This window comes from Adiantum capillus-veneris, chromosome 2 (genome assembly GCF_014529385.1).
Source record: "Adiantum capillus-veneris isolate H3 chromosome 2, ASM1452938v2, whole genome shotgun sequence".
Classification (NCBI taxonomy): domain Eukaryota; kingdom Viridiplantae; phylum Streptophyta; class Polypodiopsida; order Polypodiales; family Pteridaceae; genus Adiantum; species Adiantum capillus-veneris.
Genome location: NC_140932.1, coordinates 160,479,738 through 160,504,500, shown reverse-complemented (window position 1 = coordinate 160,504,500; position 24,763 = coordinate 160,479,738). Strand labels below are relative to the sequence as shown.

The window sequence follows — 24,763 nt, the reverse complement described above, 5'->3', positions numbered from 1 at the left end:
GAGACCTTTCAAGGCTGCCGAAAAATGGATGGGGAAGGGGATGGAGGATCATGCTATGCCCCAATAATACAGTAGTTAACACATCGACAAGAAGAATCTTGATATGAACCACTCCCATCACTCTAGAATGACAAACATGCCACGCATCCACCTCACATGTGTGAGGAACAGAGCCTTGAAGCAAGATATAAGAGACATCGATATCACCCAAGCTAACCCCGTATCCAAAGATACTATACTAAAAAGATGAGTTCACGAGGATGGATTCCTAGAGAGACCCAAATACATGACTTCTTACCACATGGCTCTAGGAAAGAGACTCTCAAGCCCGAGGTTGATCACCTCTCCTTGAGATCAAGAATGGCAGAGCAGCTCAGATCCTTAAAGATGCAAGGATACACATTTTACGCGAGGAGGAGGAGGGGGGTAAGGAGCTAAAGTGAAGCGCGTTGTGTACATAGATGAGCAGCCTACACCATAATCAAGGCCAGATACACAAACCTGTTCAAAGAGCCGAGTTTGTAGACTCTAGAGTGATCTGCTCAGATTAGATAAGCTGTTGACACCCTTCACCAATGTAGTACACCATACTAACACTCCCAATGTAGAGTAATATGGGAGCTAGCTAGATTTCACATCATGTTCCCCCAAAACAGTTTATGGTAAAAATGAATTCAATCATTAACCATTGAAGAATGAGAAAAACCCAATTCACAGGGTACAGAAATGGAGCGAGCAAACTGAATAAGTTGCTGAAGAGAGATAGGAATGCATATTTGTGTACACGGACCACATTTAGCATGGCAGAAAATGAAGCACAAGTCAAAGTACTTTAGTACCTTGGATTAGCTGGCATCTCATTTACCTTCTAGTAAACCACAACTTTTAAAACACAAGGGAGCTATAAATGAGAGCATTTACATCACGAAATTCACCCCTTGCCAAACATGATTAGCTTGAGATGAGTTTACCCACAGCAGATATAAGCAACCATAGTTTTCTACCGGAAAGAATAATCATTGAAGAGTTATAATTTAGTTCGTCAATGGTGATTTAACCAGTGCCATGGAACTGTAAGCAAAAGCACTACTTATAAAATGCAACAGTTTTAAAACTTAGTGACAGCGAAATCAGGTGTCATCAGAACTTGAAAAGGGTATGACATGGGCTTTTGAGCTTTTATTTCTTTCACTGTTTTGCTTAAGCTAAATTTCCCTTCTTTTAAGAAATCATTGAATGTTCTTCTCCTTTCTGTGGAGCACAAATATGTGCACAATTACAAATAGAAAGAGGGAGGGACAAGCTACTGTAGATAAAAGAGTGACTGCACTCCAGCTGCGAGAAATATCATCACGCAATCAATCTTTACATCACATCGATGGTTCGCTACTCTTGAACAACTCTTGAAAATTAAAAATGGTTGAACAACTTTGTTTCACTGGAGGTTGGCAAAATGGAAAGACTTAATCAGAAAGGAGATAAAACTGATTACTCAAGAACCTCGATACAGCAGAGCCTTCATAGAATCCTTTCCCACCACTACTTTAAACAGCACATATGCACAAATGACCAGCACACTGGGCACCACCTTCCCTCCAATACTGAAATTGCAAATGCTAATCAGACAGCCCAAAAAAAAAAAATTAAGGTTTAGGAAAGAAAAGAGGCCACAAAACAGATAATGTCAAGACAGAGTAGACTGACGTGACAAGAGTAACAGACGCACCAACTAGCTACCCTAGCCCATTCAACTACTACATGCACACTGCCAAAAGAGACTCCATCAAAGTGTGAGCCAACTTGATCCAACTCTGATCCATCATCATCCTCATGACAACCTCCCAACAGAGTAAACCCACTTAATCTGACTCAGACCCGTCATCGTCGTCATCGTCATCGTCGTCCTCCTCCTCCTCCTCGGCCTTTACTGGTTTCTCCTCCTTTATTGGTGACTTTTTGGGAGATTCTTTTGGGGCTTCCGCCTGGTTTGACCTGCAAAACACAAAAGGCCTCAGCAATCCTTTTTATGATTAAGCAAGCAAATCCAGAACAGAAATTCCTGGTGTCAGCTGTTTGGGGTCGACTAGAGAACTTTCTGAAGAAACCCACAGTTTCGGAAGAAGCTTCCAGAGTATCTGCCATTGCTCAAGTCAAAAAAGAGGACAACGTAGGCCGCAGCTAATTGAAAAAGGGCAGAGGGGAAAGCAAAAAGAAACAACAGTCAAGGGTACCACAAAACCAAACACAAATCCGTCTGAAAAAATAGAAGCACACATATATCAAAGCTTATTTTCCAGTGAAACCAATAGTACATTAAGACCCGAAAAGCGTGGATAAGTATAGAGGTTCAAACTGCTAAATTTCCAATAAATCCGGAATTCGTGAAACAATGATTCCACATAGCCACTCGCCACAATGTGGTCCTCAAACGTTGGAATTTTTCATTGTCCCTCATTTGTCGGCCACTGTTGAAGTTTGTTTTGCTAGGTCCAAACAAAAAGCCAATCAACACTACATACATGATAGCCAAAAATTCTCTAGTTCAAGGCAACACCAGCCATGACATCCACTCACATTGCGGACATTGGGTAACCTTTTTACGAGGGCACCTGCTCCAATCTTCTTGGGAAAAAGGATGCTTGTTCCAGTTTTCTCGAATCATTAAGAGTAATAGCATACGTACTTTGTAAGGGGGGGTTTCCTAAAAAATGCAATATCGTCCCAAACGCTAAGTATAAACAAAGCCATTCCAGAAAAGTCTCTTCTTTCAATTTTCAGTTTTTGGGCAGATACAGTCTTTGGGTATCATCCTTGGTCCTTTGAACGAAGTATCGTCAGTCTTCATTACGTCAAGGTCATGGAACGAAAATCCTAACATATTATCTTGTACATTCATGTGCAAGACACGGGACACGTCTGTTTTAACAACAGGAGACCCTCACATGGTCACCGGAAGAATCTGCTCTTCAACCCGAGACTGGTCAACTCAACTGGCAAGACCCTAACATGGTGACGGGAGAGGTTCTGCTCTCGCCAAAAAAACATCTTCAACCGAAGACAGGTCAAGTCAACAGGAAGTAGTGTGAACATAGCTTCTACTATTAAAGGCAATGAAGACTTTTCGTAGAGGAGGCACACAATCCAGCTTGTGTGTTTGCCATAGAAACATAATCACGCACCCACCAAAAGCATCTCTCCAATAGCAGGTTTAAAAGTCAGCAAGATCCCACAGTAATGCACTGAAATTGACAGATTAGGTGACTGGCAAATTACACGATCCCTCAGAAATTACAACAACATATTCTCGTGCAAAAAACCACGTAAAGGAGTTTTAATCCAGCTGGGAAGCATACAGTTTACCTAAGCAAATTCGTTGCCTAAAGCTTGTGAGGATAGAGCTGCTAAACCAGTTTACAAAGGTAAATAAGCCCAACCACTGAATGCCAGACATCCATCTTTCTTACATGAGATAAAATGCCAGGAGACTGCAGCATTTGGGATTCAAGTCCAGTTCTCTGGTAAAATTATTGCCCATTCTCTGGTAAAGTTATTGATCATGTCTTGCATCCTGCAAACTAAGCTGGAGAGGTGCCTTATGATAACATGTTAGTGCATCTCAGACATGCCATCATCCTTTTTGAAGTGAAGGCCAGGATAAGTCAAAGCACAACACGTATCACATTTGTAAGTAAAAAGCCTTGATTGCAATTAAGTGCACAACCAAATTTGCAAATACTATGGCAACTAGTGTACAAAACCGCTACATTATGTACGCCCCTTGTAATCACTACATAGATGGAACTGGCATAACTAAACAACAGCCCAAATCACACAAACCTGTAAGAATCCTCTTGATGAAGATACAGAGATCACAGGCAAAACAAGTAGCTTTTCAATTCCCAGTGCCATATACCAGACTCGACATTTAGCAGTCAACCTTATGGATGAGGCTCTTTACTATGCGCATTTCGTACGGCTAATTAGGAGAGAAACCTTTCAGCTAATAGATGCCTAGCCTGGCCCCAGGGCCCACATTTGTTTAATACTACCTAGCTGATAGTAGCTAACGCTCTAAATAAGTTATAAAGAAAACTGATAGTTAAAATCTCATGGTATTAGGTATCCAAAACTACCACCACACACACTCATAATTGAGCATACATTAATCATATGTCTTATGTACACCTTCATAAACTTTACTATCGTATCAAAACCTACATTTGAAGGAGAGCACAAGCTATTGACTCATGGCAGTCACCAGCAAGACAGTACACCCATCCAACCCGTTTATGTATGACTCATATGAAAAAGTGTGTGACTAACAAATGTCACAAGCCCCATAGGCATGTGGATTCTGTGATGCTAGCAAATACAGCAGCCTTTTATAGGAAAATTAGTGCTCATGTCCCAACGTTCTTCTTAATAGACCGTTGGCTGAATCACCAACAGAGGCAGTAGAAGTCTCACTCGTAGATTCTATAGATGTGACATATTTTGCTGAAGAAATAAGCATGACTCTCTGTATACCAGACTTTACAAGCTTTGTAAGCATGCAGAGTCTGTAATGATAGCAAATAGGACAGCCATTTACAGCAAAATAAAAGCTGATGTTCAGAAGGTACCTTTACCGGCTCATCAAGGAATGAGTAAAGTCGGGCCTGGCCACGTCCCAGAGCTTTCTGGAGTGAAGAATTCTGGATCTAGATCTACGATAGCGTACTACTTTCTACAAGTCCAGTGACCAATATGGTCAAAATACTGATATCTTTTCTTTTAAGACCAGTTTATTTTATAGACGCCCCACTCTTGCCAAAACCTCTGAGACAGCAAAATCGTCTAACTGTAAGTTTCATGCGTCTCTATTAAAGTGTGTCAGGACGCATATATATTTTTTCTCGAAGTTTTAGAGCCCATAACCCTGAAACATTTCTTGATTCCCAAAGCCTTTGTAAGCTATTTGATGCTCATTGCTTGTTTGCAAATAAAGGGTTTCAGTGCAAGCATCATCCTGATCCTAGCAAGGAAAAAGTACAACATTGTGTCTGTTTATAGAACTTGTTGAGACAAATCCTAGCTCTAAAGAGCTACCTCACATAAGGTCATGGTGTCATTCTTGGCCAATTCAGATTTTATTAATAGGTTTGAGAAATAACATGGAGGGCTCTTCAGCCGTAACTCAACCCATTACTTGCTTTCCCAACCCCATTTCTAGGCCGTAGTAAAAGCCTAAATGAAACCCGTTTCCTAAAATCTTTGCCCCTTTTTCATCAACATTATGTTCCCAATATACATATATTTGACACCTATAGCTCTCTGTAGCAAAAACCTTCTGGAATTTGAATCAGCTGAAAAGGTCACAAGCCAAAGACTATCCATGGAATATTTTTTAGTCGATCGAGTCTATGAATTGCTAACAAATGACATAAGAATCAACATTGAGACTTGTTTGGTCAAGCCCTGCAACGACTACATCAAAGGTCAGCCATGATGATGAGACCAGAAACGATCAGCACGAAAGGGAACAGACTTGTTTGGTCAAGCCCTGCAACGACTACATAAAAGGTCAGCCATGATGATGAGACCAGAAACGATCAGCACGAAAGGGAACAACCAGTGGCATATAGAGACCACTAGATAAACTAAAAGTGACATCTTAAACCGCACATGAAGACCTACAGCTTCTAGCCTAACAAAGGTCTGGTTCAATGCACTACAGCCAGATGGTGCTTATCAGCAAAAGAAGATAACCACTAAAAGCAGACTTGGCCGGCCAGTATCATAACTAGGCAAAGCTAATTCCTAAGTCACACCAGCTTCTCATAAATGCCCAAGATTTGTCTAAAGCTTGTAAATGATACACTAGAGCATACACCTAATGTTTTGTTGGTGAAAGAGGTGCAACCACAGTCTTCAATCAGCCACCCAAAATAAGGGTTTTAAAAGTGCTCCACACACACTAAGGATTCTCGAAGGTCATCCACCATATGATCGATAACCAGCCATGAGGGAGCTCCCAAGTCGTCATTACATTAGTTCAAAAGAACAACTTTTGCCCAGAAAGATTTGCTAAAGCCAGGGACATGGCATAGAGCCAGTTCAAGAAACCTTTACTGTCAATGGGATACCCTCATCTATTTAAATGCACATATCAGCCAATAAATTTGCCTCCACACTTTTTAACTGGGACAATTACGCCTCACATAAAGTGTGTCACAACTAACTTTTGAGAGAAGAACATGTTAATAAAGATTGCCCACTCTCCAGCATTAAATGTAAATGCAAAGAGTACAGAGAGGCTAGCTTACCTTTCACCGTAAATAAGCTTTCGACAAGAGGTCAAAGATCTTAACAAAGGTATAATCCCCTCTCCCACTGTAGAGTGTGAATGTGTCTCACCTGCTAATTTACCTCAATCTAATTGATGAAAGACCCTTCATGAATATTTCACGAGTATAAGCTGTCACATTGCTTGACAAGCTGCGACAAAACCTTGCAAAAAGGAAATTTTAAATGTGAATCATCCTAATTTCGTTATAAGACCCTCACTCTGGACCTTTAGTAATTTTAACATAGCCATATTACCTTTTGTCTGCACGTGACTCGAAAACAACTCCAGGGCAGTATTACCTTTACAACAGAAAAAGAGAATGTGGACCAACATCCATCAAATGTCAAGGCTTATCACCCTTTGTATTAATCTTGAAACCTTTTAAAATTTTTGATAACGAAATTGATAGGATGATCAACGGCTCTTACTATGCACAAGGAACATATGTAGCTAGTGAATACAGCCAATTAGTGATTAACAAGACACAGAAAAGAGAGAGCCAATGACAGCATAGAGTAGTTAGTGGTGTAACCTATTCCAGCCTTGGCAGATTTGAAGACTTCAAGACCCAGCATTTTGAGGGTCTGAGAACATCTCCAAATCTTCAAAAACTATTCACCCTACTCGCAGGCCCAAGGAACACAAACTTCACGAGAGAATAAACTTGAGGCTATGCCTGTTAGACAAGGTAAAACTGACAGTGCAATGTGATAAGTAGCACACCCAGTACCATCTACTTAAGATCTTCAATTAAGTATCCAGCCTGGATACTTAAGATTTTCAATTAAGTATCTAGCCTGGAAACCTAGCAGACTGCCAGTTTAAGAAACCTTCTAAAAACTAACTCGAGCCAGATTGCCTAAGAGTGGAAGGAAATACTGTCTTGTGCTACCTGTTCGTCAGTCAGAAACTGAAATCACAAAACACCGAGCAGAAAGCCAAAATTTTCCAACCAGCCTCAAGTGCACGTGCACACTCAACTGGACCCAATTGAAATGAAAGCACATCATGACTAGTCTACTTCTTGCATGGCCTTTGAAGTTTTAAGGCCTTGTGGTTTTCTGTACAAACTGGTGATGGTCACCGCACATTTCCTCTCCCCCAATTCCTATAAACATACGGCCTTAGCAAGGTCAAACATATTACAGCCTCTAGAATTAGGAGTAGCACATGGGTCTTGGCAATTAGCCAGCTCTGATCTGGAATTTTTTCCCTGATTACTGTGTGAACAAGAGTGTACTAAGAATATAGACTTATAAAAATGTATTCTAACGAGAGGGCAGATCTACATGACAGCTACAGGAAAATGACAAATGATCCATCAACTCCATGGACAACAAGTCCAACCAGCACAGGCTATCCAACTTTCAGACGTAAGTATGAACATCCCAAACCTTTTGTCGTTAATGAAAGGTGGCAACCTAAACATGCCTCTCAGTGCACTACCCCCATAGCAACAGAGACCAAAAGCAACCAAAAGCCAGTCTACATATGGTTTGTCACTTTACACTCCTCCGACTTTTCTGATTACGATAAGCTTCTCTAGTGACCAAATCACCCACTGTAAACACGAGTAAAAGTCACCAGTTGATAGCATGGCAGTCACATGGCAGATGACAGTAAAAGTCTGGAAGCAGCCAACTGATGTCTTGACTTGGATAGCCCAGGATAAACACTGGGTCTGTGCCAATGTGGCAAAAGTTGGGACCACTGGCAGTAGCCCGGCTTGTGGAGGACTCGCTCACAGAGACTGACATGGCAACTACGAGTGACAAGCCAATTAAGTATGGCCATTGGCCACCAGCAGACAGGAAATCGTAGGTGATTGAGTGGCTGATTGTGCCAGATTATGGGAACGGTACAGTGTGGAACCAGAGCTCTTTGACGAATAAACTTGCACTCACGTTGTTGGAGATGAACATGATGATGACGAGGACAAATTAGTATATCATTAAGCGCCATAGTCGGAAATAGGCTAAGATGTGGAATACTTGTTGAAGAATATAAATTAGAGTGGAGGAGGAGGGATAGATGCATAGAAGGTGGTGAGACTTGTCTCATGCAAATGGCATGGTAGTGGTCATTCTCAGGTGCAGAGTACAGAGCTGATGAAGTGTCACATGGCACTGCCGTTACAGATGATACCATATCCGATTGGCAATCTGGCAGCAGGGCATATTGCCAGTGCCACAATAACAGCTAATAATTACTCTGGCAGGGTTGCCACTTCGCAGCAATGCAAAAGAATCGCCTTGAATGGCCTGCACAGCAGAAAAGCAGCTGGAAGTCAAGCAGATAAAGAAAGGAATAGATGCAGTCAAAAAGCGAGAGGCAAAGAAAGAGAGAGAGAAAAGGCCAAAGTGACCTTTGAGAGAAAGTTACAATGTGGTGGATCTGATACAAAGTCTGAGTAACAAAAATTATAAAAGAAAAACTATAGAGAGAGAGAGAGAGAAGCATCCACAGAACAAGTAATTCGCAGATTCTTTTTGGTGGGCAAAAAGTTCCAACATAGACCATCATGCAGAATTAAAAAGCAGCTGGAATTTAGAAAATTAAAAGCTCTTCTGAACTAAGTTGAAGCCCAAGGGGCTTTTCAAACAGCTTCTGAAGTTGGTTTTTTGGCTAGTTTGTGAGTACCTGTCACAAAGTGATGACGTGGCGGACAGCAGAAACCCTAATTTCTGCCAGAAACCCTAAAATTCCTGCAAACCCTAATTTTTGCCAAAAACCCTAAATTCCGGAAATCGCGGAGGCGGATTATTTTATTTTTTTTTAAAAAAAAAAATTGGAAAATGATGAGCGACGCGAATTTTGCTTTTGCTTTTTTTTTTATAAAAAAAAAAGAGAAAAGACTCTCTAAGAGAGAGAGAGAACTGATGCTTTTGATTTTAAAAGCTTTTGGGGCTCTGCTTTTGGGCATCCCTTGTAACCTTTAAATTAGTGGTGAGGGCCTCACTTCTCAGAGCATCTGGACGCAGAGTCTGAGAGTGAAACCCTAACCGCTCTCTTGTACTTTGATGATTGATTAATACAAAAAGAAATACCGAAAGGGGCGCCAGTCTTTGGGGCCAATATCTCTAGGCACGGAACTCCGCCGGGCCAGTGCAAATCTATTGTGATCTGTGAATTGTTTTGAAGTGGTTATTTGGTGTTGTCGCGGTTGATTCTTGACTTGGAGTGTCCAAGTTTGTTACAGTGGTATCAGAGCACGGCCGATTTCTCTTCTACGGGAAATCCGATCCCCGAAATTTTTTTTCCGCGGCACCTATGGCTTCAGGCAATGATCAGTCGACTCCCTCTGCATCTGGAGATGCGGGCTGGGATCACAACGAAGATTCAGACAAAGAGTATGGCCCGCCTTGGCCTACGTAGGCGGAGCGGCGAGAGATAGAGCGTCGCCAGTTGATCGGCGATGCAACAAAGATGATGCTCAATTTTGCCAAGGACCCGAAGATGGCAAAATATATGAACCAGATCTCTTTGGAAGAGGTACAAATGAAGTGGCAGAGAACCACAACACCACTCCCGAAACCCGCTCTCAAGAAACCTTCTGCCTCCAAGAAAATATACGGAGCAGGAACTGGAGAACGTGGTTGATGCACGGATTGCTCAGCTTTTCGACATGCAAAAGAAAGGCAAAAAGCACGGTAAAAAGCAGAACAAAGGTACTGACTTCCCGGGATACTTGGGTCGTCAGTCGACATTCGACAAAGCAAAGAAACGGAAGAAGCGTGTTCGATTTGAAGGAGTACCCAGTTCTTCTTCTTCTTCTTCTAACAGTTCTTCTAGCTCCTCGGATTAGAGCGAAGAAGACAGAAAAAAAGCAAAAAGCGAAGCAAGACACAAAGCTTCGGAACGGGCAAGAAAAAGGCAAAGAAGGCTACATCTCGCCCAGAGACTGACAGTTCTACTAAGGACTCGTCTACAGACAGCTCAGATTCCGATGACGGAAAGTTTTATGCGAACAAGAAGAATTTTTACAAAGCCAACCAGTATGACTTTCTCGAAGATAACAGCAAGAAAGTCCGAGAGTTTAAGGAAGGTGGCCACTCGATCAAGTTTGATACTTTTCAGGATACTCAGATGCTTCGAAGGCTTTGTCTTTTATACAGCAGTTTGACATCGCTTTCGCGGGAGGACGCTATTCAGAGCACTCCAAGATTCGGAGAACTGCCTCTTACTCTGAGGGGAATGCTCGTACTTGGTGGTCCACGCTTCTATTAAGCAAGACTGTGCCAGTTACATGGCTGAAATTCAAGAGGCTTTTTATTTCTTCTTGGTTGACTCAAGAGTTTGAGCGAGATATACGAGCTGCTTGGAACCATCTCCGGATGACCAAGAGCGATACAGTGAATTCTTATTGTGAAAGATTCTGGAGCTCTTTTCTACCCGCCTCTTCATTCAAGAAGATCTCGTTCAGAGAACAGATTGAGCGGTTTACCTTGGGTCTACCTACAGAGATCCGAGATCACTGCTTGGAACAGAAGTCAGCTTCTATTCAGGAGTTGATGAGTCATGCGAAGCGGGGCTTTGCCATTCACTCTGGCAGTCTGACCTACCCCACAGATGAGGCCATGACACAACGAGCCGAACAGACTTCTGGGAATGAAAGTAGAATGAAAAAGAGCAACCCAGAGAAAAAAAAAGGATGCACGACCCAAGCTTACTCCTGAGGAGACAGCTCGCTTCATCAGAGAGGGGAAGTGCTTTGGATGCGGGAAACATGGACATATTTCCGCAAAGTGCCCTAATAAGGCACAGAAAGAACAGAATGATAAAGACGACGACAGGTCTGAGAGTTCGAGAGCAGCTGAGGAATGTGGCAGAAAAGGCAGATAGAAAAGCAGAATTGGTACCACATGGCGTGGGACTTGCACCGAATCAAATGAATGAAAGTACAAACTTTGCCGTTTTTTTTTTGGGGCAAAGTGAAGGATCAGGAAGCTCTTTTGAAGGAGCCAAGGCCAACTTCTTTTCACTTGGAATTGACGGCTCGATTTGGAACTACGCCCGACAGACTGACGCCACAGGCGGAGGTAGTTCGACTGGCACCCGGATGGGATGTTGCCATTACACCGAGCATTGGCAAACTTTGTTTGCAATGATAGGGGTGTTCAGGGCACGCGAGTGACGTTCTACTCGGGATCCCTTGGTACCACAAGAACTACGCCGTGGTTGACTACCGGGCCGAGAAAGCGACTTTGATAAATGAAGGGCTTAGAGATTGTACTTGATGAACTTCAGTTTTCTTACTCATTCTTTTGGGAGAACTGAACAATGGATAAAGATTGAATATGTTTTGACCTGAAGAAAAGAACGCCAATATTTTTTTTTCTCCACGCTCATGCCGATTGCTTTTGAGAGGGCCTGAAGATCATACCATTGATCTGATATCTGGAAGCACGCCACCGAATCGGCCACCTTATCGTGTGAGCCGAGTACAGAATGAAAAGATTATGAACTCAGTGAAAGACCTCTTGGAAAAGAGTCTTGTCCAGCCTAGTACTTCACCGTATTGCTCTCCAGTGTTGTTGGTTTTGAAGAAAGACAGATCTTGGAGAATGTGCATCGATTATAGCACTCTCAACGAAATCACCATCAAGAACAGATTTCCGATTCCTAGGATCGATGATATACTCGACAGGTTACAGGGATCCTCGTGCTTTAGCAGGATTGACTTGAAGAGTGGATATCATCAGATCAGGATAGCGCCAGGAGATGTCTACGAGACAGCTTTTCGGACGACTTTTGGGTTATTTGAGTTTTTGGTGATGCCTTTTGGCTTAACCAATGCTCCTGCGAAATTTAACCGGATGATGGACAGGATTTTTCGAGAGTACAGGCTATTTGTTGGCACTTTCTTTGACGACATCATTGTTTTCTCGAAGAATGAGGCAGAACACAGAGATCATCTGCTTCAAGTCTTTTAGGCATTACGAGATCACACGCTAGTGATTAATGCAAAGAAAAGTGAATTTTTTCCTACCATGGATACACTTTTTGGGACACATTGTGTCAGCAGCACAACAGGAGTGCAAATGAACCCGGCCAAGATAGAGACTATCCGTGATTGGCCCGATTTGAGGAATGTCCATGAAGTTAGAAGCTTCTTGGGACTGTGTTCGTACTACAGGCGGTTCATACGAAAGTTTGCAGAGGTTGCTTCCCCTTTGCATACCTTGACACAGAAAGGAGTACCTTTTTCGTGGGGACCCACAGAGGTGACTGCCTTTCGGACATTGAAAGAGAAATTGACTACAGGACCAGATTTGACTTTGTCGGACTTGCAGAAGTCATTTGAAGTATTTTGTGATGCTTGTGGTCGTAGTCTGGGTGCGGTCTTGATGCAAGAAGGCCATGTCATAGCTTACAAGAGCCGTTTGTTCTCTAGGCCGAAGATGACAGCACAGATCTATGGGAAAGAGCTTTTGGCGGTTATCCATGCTCTTACTCAGTGGCGGCATTACCTACTCGGAGCGGATTTTACTGTCTTTACAAACCATCAGAGTTTGCGCTACTTCTTGTCACAGAAGCAGCTTTCGGAAAAGCAGATGCGGTGGGTGAACATCTTGTCACAGTTCCACTTCCAGATTGTCCATGTGCAGGGACAGAAGAATGTGGTGGCAGATGCTTTGTCTCGGAAACCGTTGGTTCTGGCTATTTCCGCGATACATCATAGGAGCTTCGAGGATATGGTCGATCAGTATGCCACAGATACAGGTTTTGAAGATATTTTCACACGGATACGGGATGGGGAGACAGTAGCTGGATACACCCTTCGGGAAGGCTACTTGATGAAAAAGACTATGTTGTGCGTTACACAGCCGTTGAGGGAAAAGGTTATGACTGATTGCCACTGTCCACCTTTTACGGGTCACCGCGGCATTGCTACCACCATGAAAGGGGTAGAGAGAGATTTCTTTTGGTGGAGACTGAAGAAGGATGTGGAAGAGTTTGTGCGCAGTTGCTTGGTATGCCAGAAGGTCAAGTTTGACAGGCATAAAGCATAGGGATTGTTACAGCCTTTACCCATACCCACCCGCCCCTGGGAAAGTATTGAAATGGATTTCATTTTTTTTTTATCTCCCGAGAATACAGAATGATCACGATGATTTTCCGATTACATGGCACGCCTGAGACGATTGTCTCCGACAGAGACCCTAGATTTATGAGTTTGTTTTGGAAGGCAATTTGGGAGAACATTGGCACGCGGTTGCAGTTCTCGTCATCGTTCCACTTGCAGACTGACGGGCAATTTGAGATTGCCAATTCAGTGATTTTAGATTTATTGAAGTCTTGTATCTCGCATCATAAGACTCAATGGGAAAAGAACTTACCTTTGGTGGAATTTGCCTACAATAACACGATACACTCTTCGACGGGGAAGACGCCATGAGAGATTGTTGAAACTGCTGCGAAGGTTCCATCCTTCCTGAGCACGAAAGATTAGAAATTTGAAGCGGATGAATATTCGCGAGATTTGGATACGGCTTTTGCCAAGGTTCACGAGACTTTCATAGTGTCAAGAACGACAGAAAAAGGCAGCGGATCGCCATCGTCGCGACTGGAAACTGAAGGAGGATGATTGGGTGCTCTTACTTTTGAGAAGGCACGCCTAAGAAAAAAAAAAGGGAAAGGAGAGGCTTTTTCCAAAGCTTAGTATGTGATACTACGGACCTTTCCAGATTACTGACAAGATAAATGATGTCTCCTTCCGATTGAAACTGCCAGATACTTGGAGGATTCACAATGCATTGCATGTGAGTCTCTTGAACCCTGTTAAGGGTGATGTGCCTGATGATGGGGAGCCTGATGAGCAACCCAAAGTGGAAGAAAACGAGGAGATCCTTGTTCCTGAACAGATTTTGGCACATAATGATACGAAGAAAGGTAAAGTCCGAAGGCGGTTCTTGGTTAAGTTCAAGAACTTTCCTGCATTTGATGCGAAGTGGATGGAGGAGGAGGACCTAGCAGATACTCCTCGGATTGTGAAACTTTACCTCGATGTTTTGGTTTAGCATAGTCTACTCCAAACGGAACGCAGGATTCAGCTTGGCCGGAGATCTGGTGCAGTGGGATGCACAAGAGGGGAGTCACTGCACTCCTTTGTCAACAGATGCCTCGATTTTGATACTAAAGTCACTGATGTCTCTTTGAGCTTCAGGGATACTGAGAGCTGACAGTATTCTGCTGGATGACTTTATGAAATGGAATTCCTGATTATGATACTGATTTGTTCTTGACTTCTTGTGAGTGCAGGAACTGATAGCCGAAATGACTGCAGCATTTTGGTCTGATTGATCTCGAATAGACATGGTTGCAATAGGGGTTAGTCAATCGGACATCGATGAGGTCCCGATTGGACCTAGATGTGATTGCTAGCTACATTGCCGATAAATCATGGTCTAAGATCCGAATGAATGTTGAATGTCATGTGATGTCCTGTGATGTCTGGTGATGTCCTGTGATGTCGTGTGATGTGACTGTCGATTTTGTACATGTGCTAGATGTGTGTTCCTAGTACGTAGGTACTAACAGTCAGTGTTTGCTAAGACGGTTTATGGCTTTTGTCGGTTTTGCAGGCGTAATCGCGGTCGATTTCAAGAGGGGGGTATGTCACAAAGTGATGACGTGGCGGACAGCAGAAACCCTAATTTCTGCCAGAAACCCTAAAATTCCTGCAAACCCTAATTTTTGCCAAAAACCCTAAATTCCGGAAATCGCGGAGGCGGATTATTTTTTTTTTTTTAAAAAAAAAATTGGAAAATGATGAGCGACGCGAATTTTGCTTTTGCTTTTTAAAAAAAAAAAGAGAAAAGACTCTCTAAGAGAGAGAGAGAACTGATGCTTTTGATTTTAAAAGCTTTTGGGGCTCTGCTTTTGGGCATCCCTTGTAACCTTTAAATTAGTGGTGAGGGCCTCACTTCTCAGAGCATCTGGACGCAGAGTCTGAGAGTGAAACCCTAACCGCTCTCTTGTACTTTGATGATTGATTAATACAAAAAGAAATACCGAAAGGGGCGCCAGTCTTTGGGGCCAGTATCTCTAGGCACGGAACTCCGCCGGGCCAGTGCAAATCTATTGTGATCTGTGAATTGTTTTGAAGTGGTTATTTGGTGTTGTCGCGGTTGATTCTTGACTTGGAGTGTCCAAGTTTGTTACAGTACCCACAGGGGCGGTGGCGGTTTAGAACAAACGAAGGCTACAGAGAACAAGTAAGAGCCCTCATGTTCGCACACTTGAACAGAGGTCCAAATACTTGAACGCAGAGTTGAGGCTGAGTTGATGCACCTCAGTGGGTATGAAGGGTACCAACACTCCGTGCCAGCAAATTTCAAGTAAAAATGCAAAGAGGTGGTCTTCCCATGTAGATTGCGTGTTTTGACAGTTTCATCACTGTTCACTTTTCAGGGCAATGCTTCTCCGCCAAGTGGTGGTCTCCCCATTTAAATTGTGCAAGTGTCAATTATGACAGTTAGTTACTATTTTGTCTCTAATTGTCATGGTTTACTAGATTTTGTTTGTTGTTTGTCTCTAATTGTGAGTTGTACATTTGTTTGTTATTTGTCTCTAGCTCTAGTGGTTTGCTACTTTACTGCAGCCTACCTTATCCATGAGAACATTAGGACAAGACGGTTTACAAGCACATGCTGTTAAAAAATCATCAGCCTACCACTGACAAAGCCAAGAACTCCTGCTCTGGAAAAAATGGACAAGATAGCCACAGCACAACGGAATGAACTCGCAATGTGAGAGGCCAAGACAAGCCAGCGCTACTCCCAGGACACCTCAAAGACATTAGATACGCATCCCTTTGACCCTTTTGCTTTTCACTATAGATGCATCTTGTCTAATGCTTTTGGCCCAACTTTGAACAATTTTTAGAAAAATCACTCCAACTTTTTAGTTTTTCTTTATCACGACTAGTGTTTGTAAAGCATATATTTGTAGGTTTGTATGTATGTAGAGTAAGGTATATAAATTTGATATATATGCACATGTACATGCACGTGCATATGCATGCATGCATACATATACATACATACACACACACCTCCAAAATCATCGTATGAGACAAGATGAACGACCTCAAAAATCGAATCAGTATGTAGCTTAACGGTAGTGTAAAGCTGACGTATGAGCTGGCATGGAAAGACGAAGAAATATTCTTTCGTGACGGACAATTGGGTAGTCTCAAACATGCTGTAGACGAGTTGGAGAATCTACCACTTTAGAATCTTCCAAGAGAAGTGTCCCAAGGTGACTTGCATATCCACGAACTCCATGTTTCATGCTTAGACAATGCATGTTATTCACCTTCGTCAATTTACTACACATCAAATAATGCCAAACCCTCATAGTCTTCATCATGGAATACCCTCACGATCAACATAGAGCCTGGCCCAAAATACACATGTAGCGCTAGCCACTCATACAACTCTAGTTTACATAGCAAAAATAATAAGTAAAGATAAACAAAATGCAAAAGGGTCTTTTGCTCCAAATATGACCAGCATATAGATTACTTGCTCAAGTAAGCTTAGGATAATAAGCAACCTTGTGAAACAAACAACAAAGAAGAACTTGCATGCATTACCCGCAAGCGCACCCCAAAAAAAAAGGGAAAAAAAGTCACTATCACACAATCGATAACACAAGGAAGACTAAAGAAACTCGCGACTGCACTAAATTCAATACAGGACAAGGGACAACCTACATGAAGCTACATAACATATACCAAAAGTAATCCTCTAAGGTGCGAAGCTTATAAGGTCGCAAAGTGTCACAGTACTCTACACTATCTGCTGTACTGTTTTACAGAGCTTGAAAGCAGCAGTGTAGCAGATTTCAGAATCCAAGCACTTAATGGTGAAGGCTTCTACAGTTCCCATGTTTGTTTCTACATCAATGTCCAGATTTTTCTCCCTTACATTCCCTTTGGTGCTTCAGCTTCAAGGATCACATATAGGTGTTCAAAATCAAATTCAAGCAGTGATAAAAACGGGAACAAAGCCTAGACTGCCGGACAACTATCATATAAAGTGGTCACAATAGCAAAGAGAATCAACCAAAAAAAGGGTTTTCAGAAAAAAAATGTGGCAAGATGAAATGGCATAGTAAAACAAATAAGGAAGAAGGCACCTGGTTGAAGCCAGAAGTTTCCAATGATTACCCTACGAAGCTGGCCATAAAGAGCCTAAAACAAAACAATGTATTAAAAAAGCCAAAGAAAATGCACTTACTGCTTTTGCTTTTTTGCACTATCTTGCTTGATAGTCATGACCAAGTCCAAGGTTTTCTTCTGGTGCTCTTCGGACTTTGAATGTTCCTCGAGCCCCTGCACAGTGTAGCAATCAACACGACATATACGACACCACCCTGAACTTCCTCCTTGTTTCCTCTTCCTTCCAAAGTCACTGCGATCTGCATCATCATTAAAGGGGCCCTACAAAGGAAAAACACCATAAGAAGCCAGTTCACAGGAGATTACCCACAGAGGACACAAGACTTACTTACAGGGTTAAATGGAGGACCGCCGTTCAACGAACCAAGAGGAGGCCTATGCCCTGCAAACCCATGAGGGAAACCCGGACCTGGACCACCCTTAAAATGGCCTCGACCAGCATGAAGAAAAGGCCTTCCAGGGTTGACAGATTCATGTAAAAGAGGATTTGGATGCACATCCAGCCCCTTGACTCGAGAATCTTCAAACCTGAAATTCTCACGTCCAAGATCTGGTCCAGAATGTAAAGGAGGGCCTCCATGTAAAGAATCGAAATGCCCTGGCAGCCCAAAAGGCTCCCTCCAACCTGAGCCAAAAGCATCTCTTCTGGGAGGGAGAGACAAGGAATCTCTTCCAGGACTGCGCATCGATGAAATAGAATCTGACCTGCTTCTGGTGCTATCTCCACGGGGCCCCAGAAAATCAGTAGATAAACCAACTCCCTCTGAACGGCCAGCCATCATCTCAGAATGAGGAAACCGCCCTTGTAATCCCATCTCAGATGAGAACCCAAGCCGGGACCTTTCCTCAAAGTTAGAACCAGGGCGTAAATCAAAATTGCGTCTTGTTTCAATGTCAGGATCAAATCTGGGTCTGGGTTCCCTGTCCAGAGAAAACTTTGACCGTTGATCAGCATCCAAATGGAGACCAGGGCGTTCACTGTCAGGGGGGAACCTAGGCCTGAAACTATCCAGATGATAAGGAGGGCGAGGGAAATCAGAATCTGAAGAGAGCTTGAAGCGAGCCTCATTATCCATTAGCATTGAGGGCCGAGAATCCAGGTCACTAAATTTAGAGCGAGGATCAGCATCAAGTTGGAATGGGGGCCTTGAATCCATATCCATGTGAAATTTAGGCCGTGATTCACTGTCCAGTTGAAAAGGTGGATGTGGAGGTGTGCGGCGGGATCCAATGTCTGACAAGGTTCCAGGTCTGGGTCCAAAATCGGGAGATCTGCCACGGTGAAAAGCATCGGATGGGTACTTGAGATGAGCTGCAGTGTCTGAAGAAAAGCCAGATCTCACACCCATATCCTCTAATGCATTGCGATGGCCACCAAATTCACTCAGTTTACGATGAGACAAACCAAGTTCTGTCGGAAAGTCACGACCACCTGGAATCTCAGGAGTAAACCCAGGCCTAGAAAATAACTCACGCCCTCCAGAGACATCGGGAGGCATGCCAGTCCTGGCTCTTATTTCCACGTCTAAGGGTGGGTGAGGAGGTGCTCTAGGAGGCATATCAGTAGAGCCAACTATTGGGAAACGGCCCCCAAAATCTAATGGTCTAGGCGGACTCCCATCCCGATAACCTGGATGCTGCAAAGGAGGGTCTGGTCTAAAACCAGCTCTTTGATTTAATCTTTTTTGGGACTCTAGTAAATAAGAGTCGTCAGCTCTGGGTCCTGAAAACTTGTCATGGTCGAAGTTCTTTCCACTTCTAGTCTCATTTTCAAACGCAGCAATCTGCTCCATCAAATGTCGACTTTGGTCAACTGACATAGGCCTTGCAGCATCAATTGGAGGTGGCGGTGGCACGAAACTTTGATTGGATGATTCAGAATAAGCTCTTTGAGGTCCACCAGCCAAGAGTGATGGAGTCAATGGAGAAGGTGCATGGGACGGTGACTGAGGCTCCTTGAAGAAAGCTGAAGCCCCACTGGGACGCCATTGAGGCGGTTGATCCCTCAAAATTCCCTGAGAGAAACTTTGCTGCTGTGATGTAGGTCCTGTTAAAGGCGGTCTCTGTTCTGGATACATGCCAGGTCGCGGAGCCATCAGCTGAGGCATTCCAAACATAGCCTCCGCAGGTGGTGGGCGTGGTGGAGCACTTTGAAGTTGTTGATTCGGGCCTGGGAAAAATGGACCAGCCCCAGGCGGTGGCGGAACAGGAGCCCGGGGTCGCGGAATCCCTGCCATCTGTGGAAAACTAGGTAGTAGTGGTTCCTGTGTTTGCTGCCCCTGTAGATCTAGCAACCTCATTTGATTAGGTGATTGATGTGTGGGCTGATGCATGCCTGGGCGTGGTATTAGAGGCTGCATCTGTGGAGGCTGATGCTGGAGATGTGACTGCATCGGTGGCATCTGCTGATGAAATGCAGGAGGAATCAAGCCAGCATGGGCCTGATTTAACTGAAGAGGAGTCAGATTATGAGGACCAGGACCCAACTGACTGCGCTGCAATAATGGGGGGTTTTGTACCTGTGGAGGCAATGGTTTCTGCTGCATTGGTGCAAGAATCTCTTTTTGCTGCACTGGAGTGGCACTTTGTATTTGAAGACCAGTTGTTGAATTTTGGCTCGAAACCACAGGCTTTGACTTTTGTGCAGGTGAAGTATTTTGCTGCCCTTGGGAACTCGGAGATTGAGGGTGCCCAATAGTACTTTTTGAGGGCGACTGAGGTGCCTGGGTTTGTCCTTCCTTTTCTTCTGATTTCTCCTCTTTAAAGTCTCGTTGTGAGCCTTTCTTGTCAGGAGGAGCTTGCTGTTTACTGTCTGAAGTGCCTGAATCCTTTGAATCCCCAGCTGGACCACCCTTCGTGACACCAGAATCCAGTAACAACAGCTTTTTTTGTTCTTCAACTTCATTCTCCACCTTATGAGGTGCCTTAGCTACAAGATGGTCAGTATTATCAGTACCTGGTGGCTTCAAAATATCTTTGCCATCAACAGCAGTTGCAACTTGACTATCCTTTGCATCCTGCTGCCCTTGCAAACCAGGCTGAGGTTGGGTTGTCCCAGGAGCCTTCTCCTGAGTTTGAGAAGGCTGTGCCTGCTGGTTACGTGGAGGCCCATTCATTGCTTGCAAGGGAGCTGCAGTGGGTGCTTGTTTTGGTGCTTGAACTCCTTGTCCAGCAGCAGACACTGGTTGACCTGACATAACTGGTGGCCCCTGTAAGACCCCCTGTCGAAATGTCTGGGGAGAAGGTTGCATGTGGCCAGCAGGACGGGGCTGCATCGACTGCTGGAAACCATGGTGTTGAGGCTGATGGGCTTGTGGATTTACAGCATGTCCTGGTAAGTTCTTTCCTTGCCAGTGTGCCTGTGTCGGTTGATGCATCTGGGCATACTGAGGCACAGATTCATGCCCTGTCGGCCCCGCTTGAGCAATGTGAGGGTGACTATCTTGTGACCATCCCGCTGGTTGTGAATGCTGAGAATGCTCCCAAGGAGGATGTTGATGAGACTGATGAGCTCCAGACATAACTTGAGGGGGAGCAACCTGGTGCTGCGCTGGCATTTGAGAGTGTGCTGCTTGTGCCTGGGGCTGTTGCGGAAAAGGATGTTGTGCATGAGGGTGCTGTGCATGGGACTGAAGAGGGTGGGGCTGCTGTTGAGGGTGGGGCTGCTGCTGAGGGTGCAGCTGCTGTTGTGGGTGAGACTGGAGCACGTGAGTGTGATGGGGATGTGGCTGCTGCTGCTGCTGCTGCTGTTGTGGCTGAAAAGTAGGAATAGACTGATGAGGCTGCTGTGCATGCATATGAGGCTGAGGTTGAAAATGTTGGGGCTGCCCAGGCATGGCAGCATTGGCTTGCTGTAGATGTACTTGCTGGGGATGGGCTTGAGGCTGAGCATTAGGCTGTGCAAATTGAACATTCTGCGGATGCCCTTGTTGAGGAAATGGTTGCTGCTGTGGAAGGGTCTGGGGTTGGTGTTGGAGTTGGGGCTGGGTTTGAGGTTGAGGTTGAGGTTGCAACTGGGATTGAACATGGGCAGCCTGAGGATGAAGTTGTTGGGCCTGCTGCTGAGCTAAGGCCTGATGGGGATGCTGCTGAACTGCTGGCATGGTTTGGGGTACAGCTTGTTGATGTGCGGCCTGTGCAGTTGGCATAGGTTGTCCTACAGGTTGTTGTGCTGGGTATACTTGTGGAGCTTGCATATACTGCTGTTGAGCTGCAGCTCCAGGCACTTGCTGCTGCTGTTGAAATTGCTGTTGTTGATACTGTTGATACTGCTGATACTGTTGATACTGTTCATACTGTTGATAGTACTGCTGATACTGCTGCTGATACCACTGATCCATTGCAGTCTGCCCCTGCTGAGGTTGGCTGGGCTGAACCTGTCATACAAACAAACACATGAACAGCTGACGATAAGTGACAAAGAAGGTAAAGATAAACATAGCATTTCAGCTGTAATAATGAGACAAACACACACACGAGCAACAACTAACAATAAATAAGAGCGTTGAAGACTATGGGTGGCATTTGCGTACATAGCAGAGCAAGCAATTATGGAGAAGGGAAGACGAGCATCTTCTCATGCAACCACATATACACAATCTGTAACCATACACATTGAAATGACCCATATCCTTCACACATTGAGGACAGGCACCTGTGCAGCAGAACCTGGCTGAACTTGGGTAGCAGGAATTTGTTGAACAACTTGTTGAGATGCGCCTGGCTGAGCCTGGGGCTGAGCCTGAACCTGCACCTGGGCCTGGGCTTGGGCTTGGGCTTGGGCTTGGGCTTGGGCCTGTGCCTGTGCCTGTGCCTGTGCCTGTGCCTGACTGGGATCAAGTGCTCCTGGTATTTGCTGGACCTGAACACCCTGCACAGAATGTAACCTTGAGCGCCTTTCCTTCTAGACTGAACAAACAAAGCTTTACAGACAAGTTGCAAACTAACTGAAACATGCACTCAAGGGTGTACAAAATATCACTATGAGAAGCATATTCCTAACAAGATATTATAAAGGAACAAAGCTGTAAGCAGACTACATATTAAATAGACATAACATATTAAAATTAAACTCTCTAGCAAATCTTTAAACTGGTTAGGAAGTCCTCATACTTACCGTACAGGTCTGAGCATGCTCTTGAACTTGCCTATGCAATATCTGCACACCACACCTGTTGCAATAGACTGGAGAATTTCCATATCCACATGTAGCTGTATGGGCAGCTGACTCGGAAAGCAAACCTTGCCAGACGCACCCACTCTTGTGAAACAGACAACGTACAGCAATACGACCAATGGCCTCAAATACTTGCGCATTCGTTTCCTGTAGGTTCTGCCAAAGGTCATAGCAATAAAAATAAGCACCGTAAACTTCAACAGCATTCATATCGAACAAAGAAACTTAACATTGGCTATAAAAGTCACTAAAAGATATCAAGCATGCATTAAGTAATGACACGCAGAAAGTAGTAAAGCTTCCATGCCAACAGTGAGTGAGAAGGCATTTGTTTAATCATTGTAGCCAAGGGCATCAAAAATAACTGACAATTTCTTGCAAACAGAATAATACCTTGGGGTCACCCTCATTGATGGGATGATTTTCGTAAGGGCAGCAGCGGGTGGTCCCGACAATGTACAGAACGCATGGTCTACAAAATAGATGTCCACAAAGAGTCTGCTGTACCTCAGCTGGATGAACGAGCTGCCTGCACAGAGGGCAATAGTATTCACCAGGAACCTGTTCGGGATGGACAATGCACTCCGGATCGAAACCCATCTTATAAACCTACAATCAACCACAGCATACTCCAGCTTTACATAAAAGCGAGGGGTGAAAACATGATCAAATTTACAACCTATCATACACAGTCTAAAAATACAGACCTCTATTTCTTTGAGACAAAACACAAAGGCTACCTACGTCTGATCCTCAAAAGAAGAAAAATACCGCAGCCGATCATTACCAAGCCCTTACCTGCAACGAGGCCTAGCAAAAACGTCCAAGCATTATTCACTTCTAGGGCACAAGATGGACTCTGCAAAAGAAAGTGGAAATTAGAACGATTTGATGAGCTACGCCAGAGAATCAGTCCATCCCCGCTTCTCTCTCCTTCGCTCTCTCGCTAAAGAGACCTTGACAGCTCGAAGTCCATAGCTAAGGGCAGCAAAAACACTCACAGAAATGCGACGAGGAGCGCGAACGAAGAGGCCGTGCAGCACAAGAAGACCCCAACTACAGAGAGTCTCGCGGCCTTTAGGTTTTTTTCTTGCTTCGCCTAACGAGGAACTATAAACCCAAGATAATTATTTGCGTATCAATGCAACTAACATTGAGAATTTGAGAGGCCGTGAATGCTTCATGAGAGAGAGAGAGAGAGAGAGAGAGAGATGGGCTAAGTCTAACTTTCTATCATTGTCGATTATTATTACTATTATTAATAGGCAAAATTACCAAAATACCCCTCTAATTTGTGGAAATTCTCAAAATACCCCTCAAATTTCAAAAATTCCCAAAATACCCTTGTATCTATTTTGGTTGGATTGTTCAAGGTTTTTTAATCTTTATTCCTTTTTGATAATTGAGATCCGTTTTAGCATGCTTAACATGTAATTTTCCACAAATTACCTCACAAAAAAAGGCAATTATGTCTAAAGATAATGAAGCAATTCATCTCCAAAGCCTACATAATCAACTAAATTCTGGATTTAGCATCTTTTATTGATAAGCAATGAGTCTTCTTATGAAAAGCTACAAATTTTTTAATCTTTGGAGAAATTTAATTTCACAACCAAGGGTATTTAGGGAATTTTGGAAAATTTGAAGGGCATTTTAGGATTTATGACAAAATATTGAGGGTGTTTTGGGAATTTTTGAAATTTAAGGGGTATTTTGGGATTTCCACAAATTAGAGGGGTATTTTGGTCATTTTCCCTTATTATTATTATCAACAATTAAAAAATTGGTTGAATTAGCACGAAGCTTGAGCACATCACTCAGATAGCCAAAGAGACTAGCAAGACGATCTTGTTGCCTTTAAAAGGACCTTCACACATGGAACATTGTGATTCCAACCCCTTCATTTGCTGAATGTAACCAATTTCCCGTAAGTTGCAGCAACTTGCAGCAAAGGTGGTTGGCCATGTAGTCAAGAGCCTAGATTATCTCGACCACAACCCAGCCAAGAAGGGGGATCCAACTCATTCATACCCCTCTATTGCTTTACAAATCAGCTCTCAGGCTGCTTTGT

General features: G+C 43.7%; 1 protein-coding gene across 2 annotated transcripts; it reads right to left on the bottom strand.

Moving 5' to 3' along the window:
* Positions 1-1,390: 1,390 nt before the first annotated feature.
* LOC147463964 (uncharacterized) lies at positions 1,391-23,814 on the bottom strand. 2 transcript variants are annotated; one of them, XM_086492074.1, is made up of 9 exons: positions 23,694-23,814; positions 23,491-23,551; positions 23,086-23,301; positions 22,633-22,848; positions 22,171-22,386; positions 17,849-21,892; positions 17,575-17,777; positions 6,583-6,627; positions 1,999-6,489 (listed from the first exon to the last, which is right to left on the bottom strand). In XM_086492074.1, exons 3-8 carry the CDS (start codon positions 23,290-23,292, stop codon positions 6,624-6,626), a joined length of 4,890 nt encoding a protein of 1,629 aa, XP_086348200.1. In that variant the 5' UTR covers positions 23,293-23,301; positions 23,491-23,551; positions 23,694-23,814; the 3' UTR covers positions 1,999-6,489; positions 6,583-6,623. The 2 variants fall into 2 exon arrangements, with proteins under 2 accessions (XP_086348198.1, XP_086348200.1); XM_086492072.1 differs by lacking the exons at positions 1,999-6,489; positions 6,583-6,627 and adding an exon at positions 1,391-1,992 and having other exon boundaries at positions 23,694-23,811.
* Positions 23,815-24,763: the final 949 nt, after the last annotated feature.